The sequence below is a fragment of the Oryctolagus cuniculus genome, chromosome 3, assembly GCF_051225735.1.
Source record: "Oryctolagus cuniculus isolate XC-2025 breed Fujian yellow rabbit chromosome 3, ASM5122573v1, whole genome shotgun sequence".
NCBI classification, from domain to species: domain Eukaryota; kingdom Metazoa; phylum Chordata; class Mammalia; order Lagomorpha; family Leporidae; genus Oryctolagus; species Oryctolagus cuniculus.
Genome location: NC_142869.1, coordinates 128,564,332 through 128,580,222, shown reverse-complemented (window position 1 = coordinate 128,580,222; position 15,891 = coordinate 128,564,332). Strand labels below are relative to the sequence as shown.

Genomic DNA, 15,891 nt, shown 5'->3' with positions numbered 1-15,891 from the left:
GGGGGGCACGGAGGTAGAAGGAAGATTGAGAGCGTGGGGTGTGCTGACAGTGGGGGTGGAGGCTCAGGGAAGAGCCTGGCACCAGCGTCTGGGTAGGTGGGGCTCCCAGCAGGTGCACAGACCCACTCAGACGTCTGGCCACTGTCAATCCTCTGTTCAGGAGCCCCTGTGGCTGGTGTGTGGAGATGTCCGACAGGCTATGAGGTGTCAGAGGTGGAGCCTGGAGGAGGACGAAGAACTGCTGTAGTCACAGTGGTGCCCGGTGGGAGGGGCCAGAGCCGCGGGGGTCTTGGCACCCCCTCCCGGGCAGAACAGCACCTGGGAGCTCATGGTTTCCCCTTCGGTCTTTCCCAGCAGGCCCAGCATCATAAGGGGCAGGGATGTTCACTCTCTGATTTATCTGCCAAGCATTCATTCAGCACCATCTGCGTCAGAAACCAGGGCGGGTGCCCCAATAATCGTAACCGCAGCGGCTGGCACTTGTTGAGGTTCCCAGGAAGTGTGCTGGGGACAGTGTGTGCTAATCTTCCTGCTCCGACCCCCTACCCCCCTACCCCGTTACCATTGCTAGGATTTTGCCAGAGAAGAAACTGCAGCTTTCCTCGGCCAGAGCCAGTTGGCTCAAGTGACAGGTCCAAAATGCTTAGGGTCTGGGGACAAGAGAGGATGGCAGGGCTGCAGGCAGCTGGGTGCTGGCACTGAGCACCTGAGCGGCTCTCCCAGCCCTTACCATAGGGGCAGAGGCTGCTGAGGTGCAGGGCCTGAGCCACAGCCCTGCCTGCCACCCTCGCCTCTTAGGGACTGCTCTCTCTGGAGCCCGGGGGGCCTGGCAGGGCTCGGGAAGGAGGGACATCCCAGAACCACTGGGAATCGACCCAGGAATGCCCGTCTCTGGGAGGGGCTGCGGGCCTGACGTGCCAACCTCTGAGGGCCCTGCCTGAGGAGGGCACGGTGCAGAGGCATTTTAATGCCTTTTAAATACACAGTGTAGGATTAGATGCCTATTCACATGACCTTTGTCCACTCTTGCCTGCAGCCACTCAAGTGTGAGTTAATAAATACTGGAGGCGCCGGGAAAGGCCAGGTGGGTGGGGCTGGGCCTTGCTGGGCAAGAGCTTTCTGTGGGGGAGCCTGTGCCTAGGGGCCAGGGGCCCACTTGCCTGACACACTTTGGCTTCCTCTAATCTGCCTCTCAGGAGTCCTGCTCTGGATGCTAAGTTGGGTGGGATGGCAGGGCGGGTCTGACATTCTGGAGGTCCGGAGTTGTTTCCTGAAAGCTTGGGAACAAACTACCCATCACTGTTTTAAGCAAAAGCAGCAGCAGCGTCACCTGGGAACTTGAGAGCCGCAGGTTCTCAGGTGGGCCCCGCATCTGCTTCACAGAGAACACCGTGGTGACTTCAGGGACGCTGGACCAGGGTAGGAAGCCCAGTGGGGCAGGAGGAGAGCTGCCAGAGGCAGGTGTAGCTCCAACTCCATTTGTCACTGTCTGGCTGGGGCTTGTCCTGTGCCTTGGTGTCCTTATCTGGAAATAGAACCTAATGGCACCTTCCTTAGCTGCACCTCAAGATATAAAAATCATTAAGAAGGGGCTGGCGTCGTGGTGCAGTGAGCTAAGCTGCCACCTGATGCCAACATTCCCTATCAGAGTGCTGGTTCAAGTCCCAGCTCCCTGCTAACGTGTCTGGGAAAGCAACGTAAGATGGCCCAAGTGCTTGGGCCCCTGCCATGTACGCAGGAGCCCCAGATAGGAGTTCCAGGTTCCTGGCATTAGCCTGGCCCAGATCCAGCTGCTGTGGCCATCTGGGGAGTGAACCAGCAGATGGAAGATCTTTCAATACACAATAAAATCTTGGAAAAAAAATTCCTTTTGGATGACACAGATGAGAATTCTTCAGAAGTGTGATGGGGCTCACTAATGGTATTAATGCCACCAGTCCCCTCCAAATCTAAACCTCAAGGGCAGGTGGGGCAGGGAGGGGGGTCATTAAACCAAAGGTTTTCACTGGGAACCCTCAGATGGCTTCAGTGGTCTGCAACGTGGAGCCGAATGGAAAGGTGCCTGTTTTCTGCAGAGAACATTCAGATCCCCCAAAGCCAAGAACACAGTGCCAGCCTCTGTACCTCGGCGCCCACCCACTGCCTATGGCCCTCTTAAAGATGTGAAGACAGCCCTTGGCTAAGGAAGGGCAATGGCACCGGGGTCAGAGTACCAAATATAGAAACCCACGCTGCCTTCCCTGTCTGAACTCGCTCTGTCCCCACAGGGGTTTTCCACGCTTGCTAATGAGTAACGGACTGTGCGTGCAGGCGTGGGGGAAGGGGGTGACTTCACTTGCCTGCTTCTGGGTGGGAGGGGTAGGGACTTCATTACATCACCTCTCTTAACCTTTGGCACCTCCCCCAGGTGGTTATTAACTCCACACACAAATGGGAAGTCAGGCTGGGGGGGACGACTGGCAATGGGGGAGGGGTGTGCCCAGCATCAAAGGGGCCACACGACAGGGGCTGGCAGCACGGGGCGGGGAGCTGGTGCTTAAACGGTCGACAGGAAGAGACGCCACCATGGGGGTGATGGCTGCACATGGCGTGAATGTATTTAATACCACTGAACTGTGTACTTAAAAATGGCGATGAATTTTGGGTTAGGTATATTTTAGAATTTTAAAAATATGGGAGAAAAAAAGAGGTAAGGCTCCAAAGTGGCCATGGAGCCCTTGACGACTGTACTTGCTCCTCCCAACACACCAGCTCCGGCAGCCTGAGATCCCACAGAAGGGGCAGCGGGAGCTGAGGGGAGACCCATCTGCTCTCTGCAGCTCTGGGTCCTGTCTCGGGATTCCAGTTGAGGCTTTCTTCCCACTTCCATGCTTCCAGAAGCCAGTGTCCTTGGCAGCAGATGGCGCCCAGACGAGGAAGACCCCTTGCTCACACCAGCCCCCAGGGCTTCACCCCCAGCCCTCAGACCGCGCCCTGCAAGGCGTGGCTCCCAGAGTACCAGGTATGGCATTCCCTGGTGTCCCACCTGGTGTCCTCCCTGTGTCCTCTCGTTGGCCACTCATGGCAGAGACCCAGCGTGGTGGGGGGAAAGACGGCACTGATGCAGGAAACTGAATTAAGTTTCATTTATTCTAGGGCAAACTCAAAAGGGACTTTTTTTTTGTTGTTTTCTTTTTTAGCAAATCCTAGCACATTATTAACAAAAAAATCTGTACATTTGCCATGATACACTTGAAAGTGAAACAAATAAGATATAAATACAGATATGGATGTAACATGAAAAAGCCCAAGGGGAAAAAAAAAAAAACTAACTGAAAAACCCACCCAACCTGGGGGTGTGGGGACCATGCGTGTGAACAGAGTGCCAACCAAACTGTCTCGGTGGCTGATCCTTTGCAGAGTGTCTCTTGTTTGAGTTCCGAACGTGACTGCTAGCCAGGTCCTGGTGGGGCTCTCTGCAAGGCTCTCTGGCTGTTCTCCTTGAAGGTATGACATTAGGCGTGATAAGGAAAAGGTGGCAGGGAAAGAAAAGACTGATGAGACAAGGCCGGCCGCGTTCCCTGCACAGGGTGTCGGTAAGCTAGAGGTGAGCCATAGAAAAGGCAGGCGGGCCCTGGGAGAAACCGCCAGGCCGGCCTGGAGAGGGAGGCAGCAGCTGGAGGGGAAGCAGGAAGTCAGACGACCCAGCCCCTGCCCCGTGCGGGCAGCCAGGGAGGCCGGCACAGTCTGGGGTGCTCTGCTCTGTTGTGTTCTGGTGTTTCGTCTAACCAGGAGCCCTGCAGGGCGGTGGCAAGGCAGCTGTTGGGCTCCGGGAGGGCAGTGGCAGTGGGCATGACCTCCCTCCCGGTGAGGTGGCGGTGGCGGCATGCGAGTCCCCTCGGTGCAGCGGGCAGGAGTTTCAGCTTGGGGCCGAGACCTCGGAAGTGACTGTACCTCTCTCTGAGTGGGAGGCTGAGGACTGGGCAAGTGGCATCCGAGGCTTAGCCCTTGGTGAGTCCTGTGAGGACGCCAGGCGATGTTCAAGATCCTTCCAACTCCACAGGGGGCTGTGGGGACCTTGGAGCCAAAGACCTTGAGGGGAAAGGTCCTTCTGCCTGGATCAGGCATAAAATAACTCATAAATAATCTTACCAGCACACACATTTCTACAACAGAGGAGTAACCAGAAGATTTCGGGACTCACTTACAGAGTGTAAAAAAGAAATCCCATTAGTGAAATATTAACAACGAAAAGTAAGGCCTGGTCCTGCCATGTTCTGAGCCAAGTAGTATTCAATATTCAACCACCTGAAATGCACCCCTGAAGTTCCCTAAACAGCAGCAGTGGAGTGCTTAACACGTGTAAGACACCCCCTCCATACACACACACACACACACACACACACACACACACACACACACACACGCAGAGTAGTGGCCACAGCCTGGCTTCATGGTCCTGGGCATCACAAGGCCTTCATTTGCAGTGCATATTTCCAAATAAACTGTCTTTCCTGACTTCCCCACACTAAATCTGGAGGGTCAGAGGACAGGAGGGGGATGTGGAAATCAGGGGTGAAACCCACACTTGGGCAGCCCAGCTTTCAGTCCTAGTGGCTGCAATGGACAAAGCATTTGAATGACAAAACCTCACTGAAATCAACATCAAAAGGAGCATTTTCCTCATGGAAAAAAATCAGTTCAATTCAGATCTAAAATAGAACAGTAACAGACAACAGAAGTCTTCATGATTGCATTTAAGATTTACCATTTGGCTAAGAATTGTCTCAAAGCTTATTTAACCAGACTCTGAGTCTATACTTTTGTCAGAGCAATCAGACCCTTGAGAGGCTAGAAGAGGGCCTGGTGGCTTCACGTGCAAGGCAAGAAAACAGTTCTAGAAAGTGGGTCTGAAATGCTACTTCTCTGCATCTGCCACTCGTCACCATCACTTTATCCTTGAACGACGACTATTTCAACCATCAGGGAAGTACTTTGGTTTATAAAATTTTAAGAAATGATTCTAATACGTGGTTTCTCTAGACTCTTCTTTGCTCTTAATCCCAAATTAAACAGAGAAGTCAAAATTTAGATGGTAAGGTTGCCGTGATCGGGCTAACAGAACATTCTGGAAGCGGTGCAGTTCTGGCAGAGCTTGCAGGGCGTGGAGTGGAGCACTGCTGCCCCCAAGGACGAGCTGCTGGGTGGACCCCGCCATGATGTAAGCATGAGCCTGCCTCTCCTGTATCTTCCCGCTGCAGGAATGCCACCGCAGGCCTCCCTAAACGATGTGACAAATTCACCTTGATGGTCTGTTTGGATTGAAACTTGAAGAACTCTGGCCCCTGGGAGCGGCGGGGTGGGGACCCCTTCTGTGGAGCTGCTCAGAAGGGCAGGCGGGGTCGACGTGGCGCTCACTCCAGGCAGCCTCCCACGTGGGCACGACGAGCCAAACTCTGCACGGCTTGCTCAATGGCCATACTCAGGCTTTTCTCCTCTGCTTGCCAAGACCTGAGTCCCATTTTTAGTAGGTATCAGAGCACAACTTAAAGAAACACAGACTGTCACAGTGCGGGCTGTGACACGGAGGGGGGGACTCTGCCCCACACAGGCCATACTCACGCAAAACACACCAGGAAGGAAGAACACAAAGGAACACCCCACCCACCCTCACCTGCTACTCACTGGGCAAACAAAGCAACCCGACTTTCTACTCAGTGCTGGCACCCCACACATGGTCTAGGATCTCAGCAGGCGGCACAAGACATGGTTAAGTATGGCTCTTTCCGTTTCCTATTCTTTCTGTTTCGATGAAGATTGTGATACAGGCCTTGCTTCCTTTACATTCAATACCAGTAAGATTCTACACAAAAGCTGGAAGGGACCAAAATACTGATTGTAATAAATATTTGCGGGCCTCCGTGCACTGACTGGGCAGCCGATGGGGGTGGGGAGAGGTCTCTGAGGCACCACCACTTGCTTCTCGGTCTACACAGAGGGGCACTGGCATTAGCTGTGTGTGGAGACGTCCGACGAGGAGCTGCTGTTGCTGTTGGTGGTCTGGGCCCTCTTTATGTATAAGTTGAGCAGCTTCATCTGAAAGGACAAGACAGAAATGAACTAGCAGAGGGCAGAGCAACCGGAGAGAACTCTGGGCATAGCCCTGCGGACAGCACCATGAGGTACCCCTCAGGTCCTCGGCTAAGAGCCCGCTACTCATCCGGCCTCTGCCCGGAGTCACGGTGAGGGTGGGGAGGGACAGGGCTGCAGCCCAGCAGTTCCCTCAGAAACACAGGAGAGGCAGAGTGAGGAGGCAGTGCTGCTACAGGGAGCAAGACGCAGGCCAGGGTCAGAGGTCAGATGTTCACCACACCTCTGTGGAAGTGATTCCTTACTGCAGCCCAGCCCCAGCCACTGCACTTCTGCCACTGCATGGGCACTTACGTGTCTTACCACCTCATCCTCACCCAGATGACTTCGTTCCTCCCCACCAGGTCTCCTGAGGCTTTAGCGTATATCAGCCTCAGAAAACCCCAGGGACTGATCTGGGTGCCCCACCTCCACACCCAAATCCTAAGTGCCCAAGTCCCTTATACAAAATGGTGCAGTACTACACACGACCTATGCACACCCTCCCTTGTGCTTTAAGGCCTTTCCCAATGGCTCATAGAACAATGTCAGTGCTATGGAAACAGCCATCGCACTGTGTTGTTTAAGAAACGACAAGGAAAAAAAATGGGGGCTGGCGCTGTAGCATAGCAGGTAAAGCCACAGCCTGCAATGCTGGCATTTCATGTGGGTGCTGGATTGAGTCTCAGCTGCTCCACTTGCAATCCAGCTCCCTGCTAACTCGCCTGGGAAAATCAGCAGAAGATGGCCCAAGAGTTTGGCTCCTACTACTCATATGGGAGACCTGGAAGAAGCCCCTGGTTCTTGGCTTTGGCTTGGCCCAGCCCTGGCCATTGTGGCCATCTGGGGAGTGAACCAGCAGATGGAAGATCTCTCTCCCTCTATCTTTCCCCCTTTCTCTGTAACTCTTTTAAATAAACAAATAAATAAATAAATAATTTTTTAAAAAGCATACAAGTTCATTACAGATGGGATTTTTCTAAGTGTTTTTGACCACGGTTTGCTGAACGTGCAAATGCAGGCCTCAGGGACAGAGGCCCACTGTGCTGCCTCACACCACATTGGTGGCCAACTTGCTTGTTCCTTCCAACTGGACTGGGCCTCCCGAGGCTGGATTCTGTGCTACAAGTAACATTCACTGGGACTGCTGCAGTGTTTTACAACAAAATGCTTTCTTGTCTATGGTTTCACTTCCTTTCAACTAAAGCCCTTTGGACTCTTAAAATATTCATACATAAAACAGCAGGTGGGGATGGCGCTGTGGCATAGTGGTAAAGCTACCACCTACAGTGCTGGCACCCCATATGGGCACCAATTCAAGTCCAGGCTGCTCCGCTTCTGATCCAGCTCTATACTATAGCCTGGGAAAGCAGTGTAAGACAGCCCGAGTCTTTGAGCCCCTGCACTCACATGGGAGACCCAGAAGAAGTTCCTGGCTCCTGGCTTTGTATCGGCCCAACTCTGGTTGTTACAGCCATTTGGGGAGGGACAGTGGATGGAAGACCTCTCTCTCTCTCTCTCTCTGCCTTTACCTCTCTGTAACTCTGCCTTTCAAATAAATAAATCTTTAAAAAAAATCAGGTAACTCAGTAGGAACGTGATAAATATTTTTAAATGTCACTAAATTATTCTATTCTCATGATAGTTTGCCCAATCATATTACGAGTAAATAGAAACTGGTATTTGCAGAAGGCGAACGACCATAAGAAAATCTATGTGAGAAACAATTTGTAAGAGCAAATGAATTAAGAAGAATCTACAGTCCATAGCCCTCTGTCTTGCTCCAAGTAAGCTATGGGCTCAAACACTTATAAGCCTGGGGGAGTGCTGACCTCCAGGGGACCCCTGAGTATACGTGGTGAGGTGAGTGGCACATTGCCAAGGAACAGTGGGATACAGAACAGCCCCCTCTGGAGCTCCTAACAGAGGTACAGTCCTCCGATGTCCCCACTTTCACCTCCAGGGTGCTAAGGTGGGGACGTATTCTTCCAGGTGTCACCTCACAAGCTCCCATCATGCATAGGAGGAAGCTGCAACAGAGCTTTTCCACACAGTCTGAAGGGAACACAGCGGAGCTTGTGGTCTTTACTCGGCAGCCCAGCCCAGGGTCTTCCCTCGCAGGACCTGCAGCACCGGCTTAGACTCCGCAACTGCAGCAGGGTAGCTCAGGCTAATTTACACTAGACACCACGGTGGGGTTTAATGTCTGAAACATGTAATACAAGGGACTATGCCCAATGAAAAGTCCCATTATTTATATAGGATTTTAATGCTTAAGTCTCCACAGAGTTCTAGATCAACTCCACCACTAATTTTCTAAACTTCAGCCTCCCTTCCTGCAAAATAAAGAGCAACAAGAACACTTCCAAAGTGCCTTCTGCAGCTCCTTGTTCAGAAACATGTCCCCTCCTGGTCCCACCCGAGCTGCTCGGGCAGGTCCGTCCTGTGGTTTACTGCTTCGCCGTCCCCCGCCTGCAGAGCCCAGCTCCGCCCCACTTCCCTCCAGCTCCAGTGCCCCACGGCCATCCGGGCTGCTGCACAGTTTCCTCGTGTGCTGAGCCTGCCCCCAGAAACCTCCTCTATTACTTCAGAGCAGCATAAGGCTTCTGCTTTTCCATATGTCTTACAATAGTGCTGTTCCGAACAGAGATTTTTGGAATCAAAACATGTTTACAGAGGAAAAAAAAAATCTAGGAGACAAAATAGTTACACCTCTATGGTACGCTGCTGATAAATGAGTTTCCAAATATTAGTGTCCTTATTTTCAACTCAAAACCACTAACGTGTCCTCCTAGGCAAGTCTACAGTATAACCGCAGGTCTGAGGAAAAGCCGGTGACAGAGAATGTGCACATGTTCAACAGTTTACAAAGAGCATTTATAAAGCAGAGCAGACATTCAGTTAGTGGCTAAGACTTGCATCCGTATCAGAGTGCCTAGGTTTAAATCCTGGCTTCACTTCTGATTCCAGCTCCCTGCTAATGCACATCCTGGGAAGCAGCAGGTGATGGTCCAAGCACCTGGGTCCCTACCACCCACAGGAGAGACATGGGTTGAATTCCTGGCTCCTAGTTCTTGCCTGACCCAGTCCTGACCGTTGTGGGTATTTGGGAGCTCATTCTTTCTTGCTTTCTCTTTCTCTTTCTGTCTCTGCTTTTCAAATATATACAAATGACATTTTTTTCTAAAAAAGTGATCATCATGGGGCTGGCACTGTGGCATAGCAGGCTAAGCCTCTGTCTGTGGCGCCAGTATCCCATATGGATGCTGGTTCGTGTCCAGCTGCTTCACTTCTGATCCAGCTCTTTGCTATGGTCTGGGAAAGCAGTAGAAGATGGCCCAAATACTTGGGCCCCTGTACCCACATGAGAGACCCAGAAGAAGCTTCTGGCTCCTGGATTCAGATCAGCTGTTACAGCCATCTGGAGAGTGAACCAGTAGATGAAAGGGATGAAAGACGTTTCTCTCTGTCTTTCCCTCTCTTTGTCTGTAACTACCTCTCAAATAAAAAAAAAAAAAAACATTATCACAAAAATCTTCTGCAATACGTAGGATAAGTCTCCTCCTTTAAAATAAAAATTTATTTATTTATTTATCTATTTATTTGAAAGGCAGAGTTACAGAGAGAGAGGAAGAGAGACAGAGCGAGACACACAGAGAGGATCTTCCATCCACTGGTTCTACTCCCTAGAGGAGTGCAACAGCCAGGGCTGGGCCAGGCCACAGCCAGGAGTCAAGAGCTTCACCTGGGTCTTGCATGTGAGTAGCAGTGGCCCAAACACTTGGGCCATCTTCTGCTGCTTTTCCCAGGCACATTAGCAAGGAGCTGGACGGGAAGTGGAGCAGCCGGAACACAAACTGGTGCCCATATGGGATGCTAGCATTCCAGGCAGCAGCTTTACCCACTACTTCACAAGGCTGGCCCCAAGTCTCCTGTTTTACAAGTGAAAAAGCCAGAAAGCATCCAATTGGAGCATTATAACTTTAGGATATCAAATGTAATCCCCATGGCAACCACAGAGAGAACTATAGAATATACACAACAGGAAATGAGGATGAACTTAAATGTTTCATTACAAAAATCAAACAGGCACAAAAGAGACGAGACTGTGGTTATCTGTGGAGTGAACCAGTGGGTGGCAGCTCACTATCTGTCTTTGCTTTTCAAATAAATAAATCAACTGACTTTTAAAAAGTAACAAAGCAATTCACAGAAGAGGAGAAAATACGTGTAAATCATGTCTCTGCTAAAGTTTTCACCATGGTTTTGGATTTAGTTCCCTTTGAGTAGAAGAGTGTCTCTGAGGTCCTCCCTGTCCTCAGGAGCCAGCAGGGTTCACGGCCCGGCACACACAGGGCTGGGTGACTCTCGCTCAGCACGTCTCAGGTGGTGGTTAGGGAAGGGAACTGATGAAGAAGGCAGATGAAAGGAGGAGAAACTGGGGATGGAACCAGGTAAGGCAGCCCTGAGTCATCCGTCCACGTCTGCTTCATTTGCCAATTCTTGTCTGCAAGGAAAGTGGACTACCTGGACCGCGGTTTTCAGCCAGGGGCGATTCTGCTCCCCCAGGACATGTCTGGCCACGTATGGAGGAAGATGTTAGTGGCTCTCACAACTGAGGGGTTGTGCTACTGGCACAGGACAGCACCCATAGCAAGCTGGTCCACAGTGCCGCTAGTGCTGAGGCCGGAACTCTGCTCTGGAAAAACGGGCAGCACCATCTTTGCCTGGAACTCAGGGAAACCAGGCTCTGTGAGCCCACCTGCTGTGTCCAGACTACAGTTCCATTTGGACAGAAACGGGCCCCCACACCCATGTCTTCTCTCCTAAAGAGTAGGGTCAAGCATGCTGGCTTCCTGCTCTCTACTGGCTTAGCTCAACAGGATGGTGTGCACCCACATCTCCGCCAGGGGAGTTTTAAGCTCCGTAGAGACATGCTTTCCCCATAGCAAACCCCGGGTAGGACCCTGACAGACTCAGCCAGCCTCCTTCCTGGGAGTGCCTCTCCTGCCACGGCATGGCGCCGTCTACCTGCTCCCACCTGGCCTGCCGGTTCAGCTGAGTTGTGTGGTAAACAAGTTGTTAACCAAGAAGCACTCCAGCCACTTCATCCTTAACGAGCCAAGTCTGTCTGGTCCATCTTCTTCCCCTACCACGCAACATTCCAAAAGCAACATGAGAGGCAGCAGAGAGTGTTAAGAAGGCTGCTGCTGGAGCCCATCTGTGCATGCCCTCATCCCACAGTGCGGCATCACAAACGACAGTCCACACCTGCCAAGTGCAGGGATCAGGGCTTGGGCGGGAGCCCCCATTACTACTGCTGATGTCCTCAAGGTGCTCGGCTCCCACTCAGCTCCTTGTTAAGTGAACAGATACATTTCCTTCGTGTTTCTCTGACACACACCTGGTTTCTCACCAAAGCTGTCTTTGGGGATAAACTAGTAGTTCAAAGTTGTCCTCCCATCAGTAGCAGAAGCTGACAGAAGGGACAAGTGCCTAGTGTCGCACAGCAAGGTGGGGTGGCTCTAGCTCACAATAAGCCATTATGCATTCTGTAAGCAGAGGAGGAGAGCTCCCAGGTTCTGACCATAAACTCAAAGGGGGGGCAGGATCAGCACACACTATACACATGTGCTGAAATGTCATACTGTAGCCCCTAAACATACATTTGTTGTGAACAAAAAAAATGCTAAAAATATGGTTAGGAAATAAATTGTTCATTTGTGGTGGAGTTTTGTTTTGGCTAATAAATACATTCTACTGAAAATACTAATTTAAAATGTACATATTTTGAAGTCAAATTTTGTGTTTCCAAGTGAAAAACCAAGCAAGTTAAAATAGACTATGTGGTATCATGTTAGTATCACCTCAGAACAACTTCAATGTGTATATATGTCTTCAGAAAAATGCTCTTGGAGAAAAAAGGCCCAGTGAGGGTGCCTACAAGAGGAAAATCTGCCTGGAGCCCGAGCCACAGTCACGAGAGCTCAGCCGGGCAGCCCGGGGAACAGTATACATACCTTGCTCCCTGTGAGCTGTGCCAGGTGAGGTTTCAGATCTTCTCCGATTACGGAATAAATTGCCACTAAGCAAAACACGCTGGCCTTGCGCACACTGCTCTCGGTGTTATCATAACCCTAGAGAGCCAAAGGGGAACACACAGGGGAAATCGGATCAAAAATCAGCATCACAGTCAATAGTTCATCAGCATTTCCACCAAGGTGCCCAAGCTCGGCCTCAGAGCTGCTGGTCCCAACCAGGACGACACTGACCTCAGTCCTGTGACCAAACCCAGAGAGCTTTCACCCCGACAGGGCCACAACTGACGTTTGTCAGAGCGGCTGGTTCCCGGGGCATGGGAGCAGCCCAGGTCTGCATGGTCACCACTTTCTCACAAGCTGCCACCCAAAACATGACGTGGGAAGGACATGGGAAGAGAAGAATGAGGAGGAGAAAGAACTCCTGGGGAGTAAAGCAGATTCGTGTGTGACTGTGCCTGTAGAGACATGAGAGTGCCACCATTTGCTCCTGGGGCGAAACCCTCTGCACTGCAGGGCCTGCTGGGACCACTCGTGTCCCTCTGCAGCTGCACCTTGCTGCAACCCCACTGCATGGGGCTGCCTGTTTTTATGCTATCTGGAGTAAGCCAGCCCTCCACTGTTAAAGCTGAAATCTCCAACCCCAGTGCCCAGCAAACATTAAATGAGCAATTGAATCACCCCTCCCTTTGTCATAGCTAAAACCCCTTTCTCTCCCAGACTCCAGCTGGAAACCACCCTCCCGCACCGTCCTCTGAAGCCGTGCTGTTTCCCACAACAGGCTGGAAAGCATTTGAGGCAGCGCCACACAGAACCCTCTCTTATCTGTCCCTCTGTCTAGCTCAGGGCCTCAGGCTAACTTTGTTGGTATCTGTTGGACATAAGAGCAACCATTGTCTCACTTACCCTCCCTGACCTACCTCACCCAGGGCTGGGGCCACATGAGGTGTGCCTAAGGGTTTGTGGAAGGAATGAGCAGCAACAAAAAAGATCAAAATATGTTTACAGTAAACAGAAAGCTCCCTCTCGGAGGCATGCCTTCCTGTTACACTCAGGACAGGGTAGACCAGCAGTCAGAGGAGGCTGTGAAGCATCCCTGTCACCCAGCACTCAGGGCACGGCCTGCCGTCCTACCCGCCCCATGCTGGCCCTCAGCCCCAAACAGGGCGAGGGGCCTACCTGCAGCAAGCCGGGGATGATGTCAGCCAGGAGCTGCAGCAGGGACTCCTTGGCAATCCTCTCGACCACTTTGGTCTGCATCTTGATGGCGGCGAGGTTGATGGGGTAGTCGGCCGTCTGGATGATGGGGCAGAGCACCTTGATGCACTGCTCCGGGTGGATGGAACTAGCCAGCGTGGACGCAGCCTCCTCGGCGGCTCTCACCACCTGCAACACCGGGGGCCAGAATGAGCGTTGTGGGCTGAGGGAGGACAGACCACACGCCCACGCCACTTCTGCTCAGTGAGAACGAGTGCCCTGACTGCCGGACAGCATCCATTACTTCCTCTGGCTCACGCTAGAGGAAAATCAGAGTGACTGGAGGGTGATGTTAAAGGGGGGTATGGGAGAGGGGAGGGGAGGAGAGGAGAGGTTAGGAGAGTGGTTCTCCAAGCACAGTTCCTGCAGCAACAGCAGCAGCATCCCAGGAACCTCGTTAGCAGCCCAACAGCTTGGCTCGTCCCAGGCCTGCTGACTCATGGGTTGACTCTGGCTGGAGGTGAGCCCCAGTCCGCTGCGTTCATGAGCCCTCAGAGGTTCTAATGCATGAGGGTTGAGACTCTCTGCCCTAGGCAATGGAGGACCCAGCAAATGCCTTCCAGAGGCTTGTGGGACACCAACAACCAAAGAAGGCCGAGTGGGGCTCAGAGTGACTGCAGGACTGATGCAAAGGGGGCTTCGGTGCAGAGCAGCTGGGTAGTCAGGGAGAGGACCCTGACGCATGGCCCTAAGGAGTCTCTTGCAGAAAATGGCTGCCTAAGGATCTGTGCTCACATTACCCCTCACCTTGCACTTTTAACAAAGTGCACGAATGACTGCTCACAGCCACAAGAGCAGCCTCTGACCTCTGGGAAGATGCATTTTTGTTACGAAGTGCAATGAAAATTTAATATTTTGTCCCTGCTGCCAGCCCTGGACAGGGCCTTCCACTTAGATCCCTCTGTCATGTTCTGTGACTCAAAACAGCTCAGCTTGATCTTTATAATGCAACAGTAAAACCCTCCTTGTGATTTCAGCAGACTGGCCACGGAGAAACAGCAGTCTGGAAAGCAGCTCTAGTCATGCGCATGAAGGTGAGGAAGTGAGCACATGTAAGTCAGAGGACACGGGAGATGGCCAGGAGGGGTTCCCACCCAGGTGACCTGAACTGCACGCCAGACAGTGCACTCAGAGGCCACCCCGGCCCTAACTGAGGCACTGATCCAACCCTGGAGCCACGAGGTCTGCTCTCTAGGACCAGGCCTTGTCCAGGAGTGTGCCTTATGGTCTCTGTGTCCTCCCTGCTCTGTGGAACAGCAAAGGGAATCCTTTTCAACCCTACACAGCAGACTTCACTTCCCTTAAAAATTGGTATCTCGGGAGCTGGCCAGGCTACTAACAGTGTAGCCTTTTCACTACAATGCTCCATATGGGCTTTGGCTACTCATGGCCAATACCTGGCATCTAGCATCATAAAAAGCCTGGAGAGAAATGCACAGAAGGTTAACACTGCTTATCTGGGGGCAGTGAGATTAGGGCTGATTTTATTTTGAGGTAAACATAGCATAGCAGAGAGAACTGATTTACAAGCATCTACTTGAACTCTCTTTTTGAGTCCAGCTTAGTAAGGCAGAGAGCAGCCTGAGGCCTCGGGGGAGCTGGGAGAATCTAAGCCCTGGGCACAGGGTGCTCTTGGTGGCACCTAATACATCACAATCACTGCAGTGACTACCGCCATCCCTGCTTCTCCCCCACTGGTTACTTACATTAACTCCCTTCTGCTGGATTAGAAAACTGTGTCTCTCACATGTGGCCGGCATATCTGATGGACAACGTTCCTCTCTCAATTCTGAGGTCCACTGCCCCTGATGCCCACATGACAAAGCAGCTACTTTGGAGCTCTGGTGACATTTCCACATGTGTTTCTTTTGACCACTGGACAGGGGCTGAAGTGTTTACCTGTAACCCAAGGAGCCAGCAAGCCTGGGCATCACCCAGGAGTTCCGTATGGGAGCTCCCTTCATTCTCCCATCTGCTGAGAGTATGCCCCTATTTAAAGGAGCCCTGCCTCTCTGAATTCTAAAGAGGCCTTCTGAACTTTCCTTCGGGGGCAGCTGTCTCCTGCTACCTTGACCAAACCTGGCCAGTACCCTGTGGACACAATGCACCACCTGTGGGTCCCCTACTGCAACAAAGCATTGAGGCCTTCAACAGCCAGGATGGAGCCCTGTGTGTCAGCATGGTAGGGTAAACACCAAGTACACGTCAAAGGATGGGTGTCAAGAAATCTGAGATTTATCTGGGCTCATTATGTATGTGAAAGGCAGAACAGTCGTGTCCTATTCTCAAGTGATTCCTAAGATCCTCAGGAACTAAAGCTGTTTTCCTTACCATCTTTCCTCTTGCCTTGTGTAACTGCTATGTGTGTTTACTCAGCACCAACCCAGTGGCTCCTGTCTCTCAGGATTGAGCTTAGAGCTCTGCACCCAGAGGTGAAATGAGTGGGCGGCACCCCTCTGATGTAGGGGGGTGGGGATGGTCCAGGCAG

The 15,891-nt window shown here is 51.9% G+C and overlaps 1 protein-coding gene across 50 annotated transcripts in view; it reads right to left on the bottom strand.

Moving 5' to 3' along the window:
* Positions 1–3,110: 3,110 nt before the first annotated feature.
* Positions 3,111–15,891, bottom strand: part of CLASP1 (cytoplasmic linker associated protein 1) — a 293,720-nt gene continuing 280,939 nt past the window's right edge. For 41 of the 50 annotated variants that reach the window (XM_070071085.2, XM_089329376.1, XM_070071086.2 and 38 more), the window contains 3 exons: positions 13,326–13,532; positions 12,129–12,245; positions 3,111–6,075 (listed from right to left, as the gene is read on the bottom strand). In XM_070071085.2, the coding sequence (XP_069927186.1) occupies positions 5,989–6,075; positions 12,129–12,245; positions 13,326–13,532 (411 nt within the window). In that variant the 3' untranslated portion in view covers positions 3,111–5,988. The remainder of the gene's footprint in view (positions 6,076–12,128; positions 12,246–13,325; positions 13,533–15,891) is intronic. The other 9 variants (XM_089329378.1, XM_089329379.1, XM_089329380.1 and 6 more) reach the window with 1 other exon arrangement.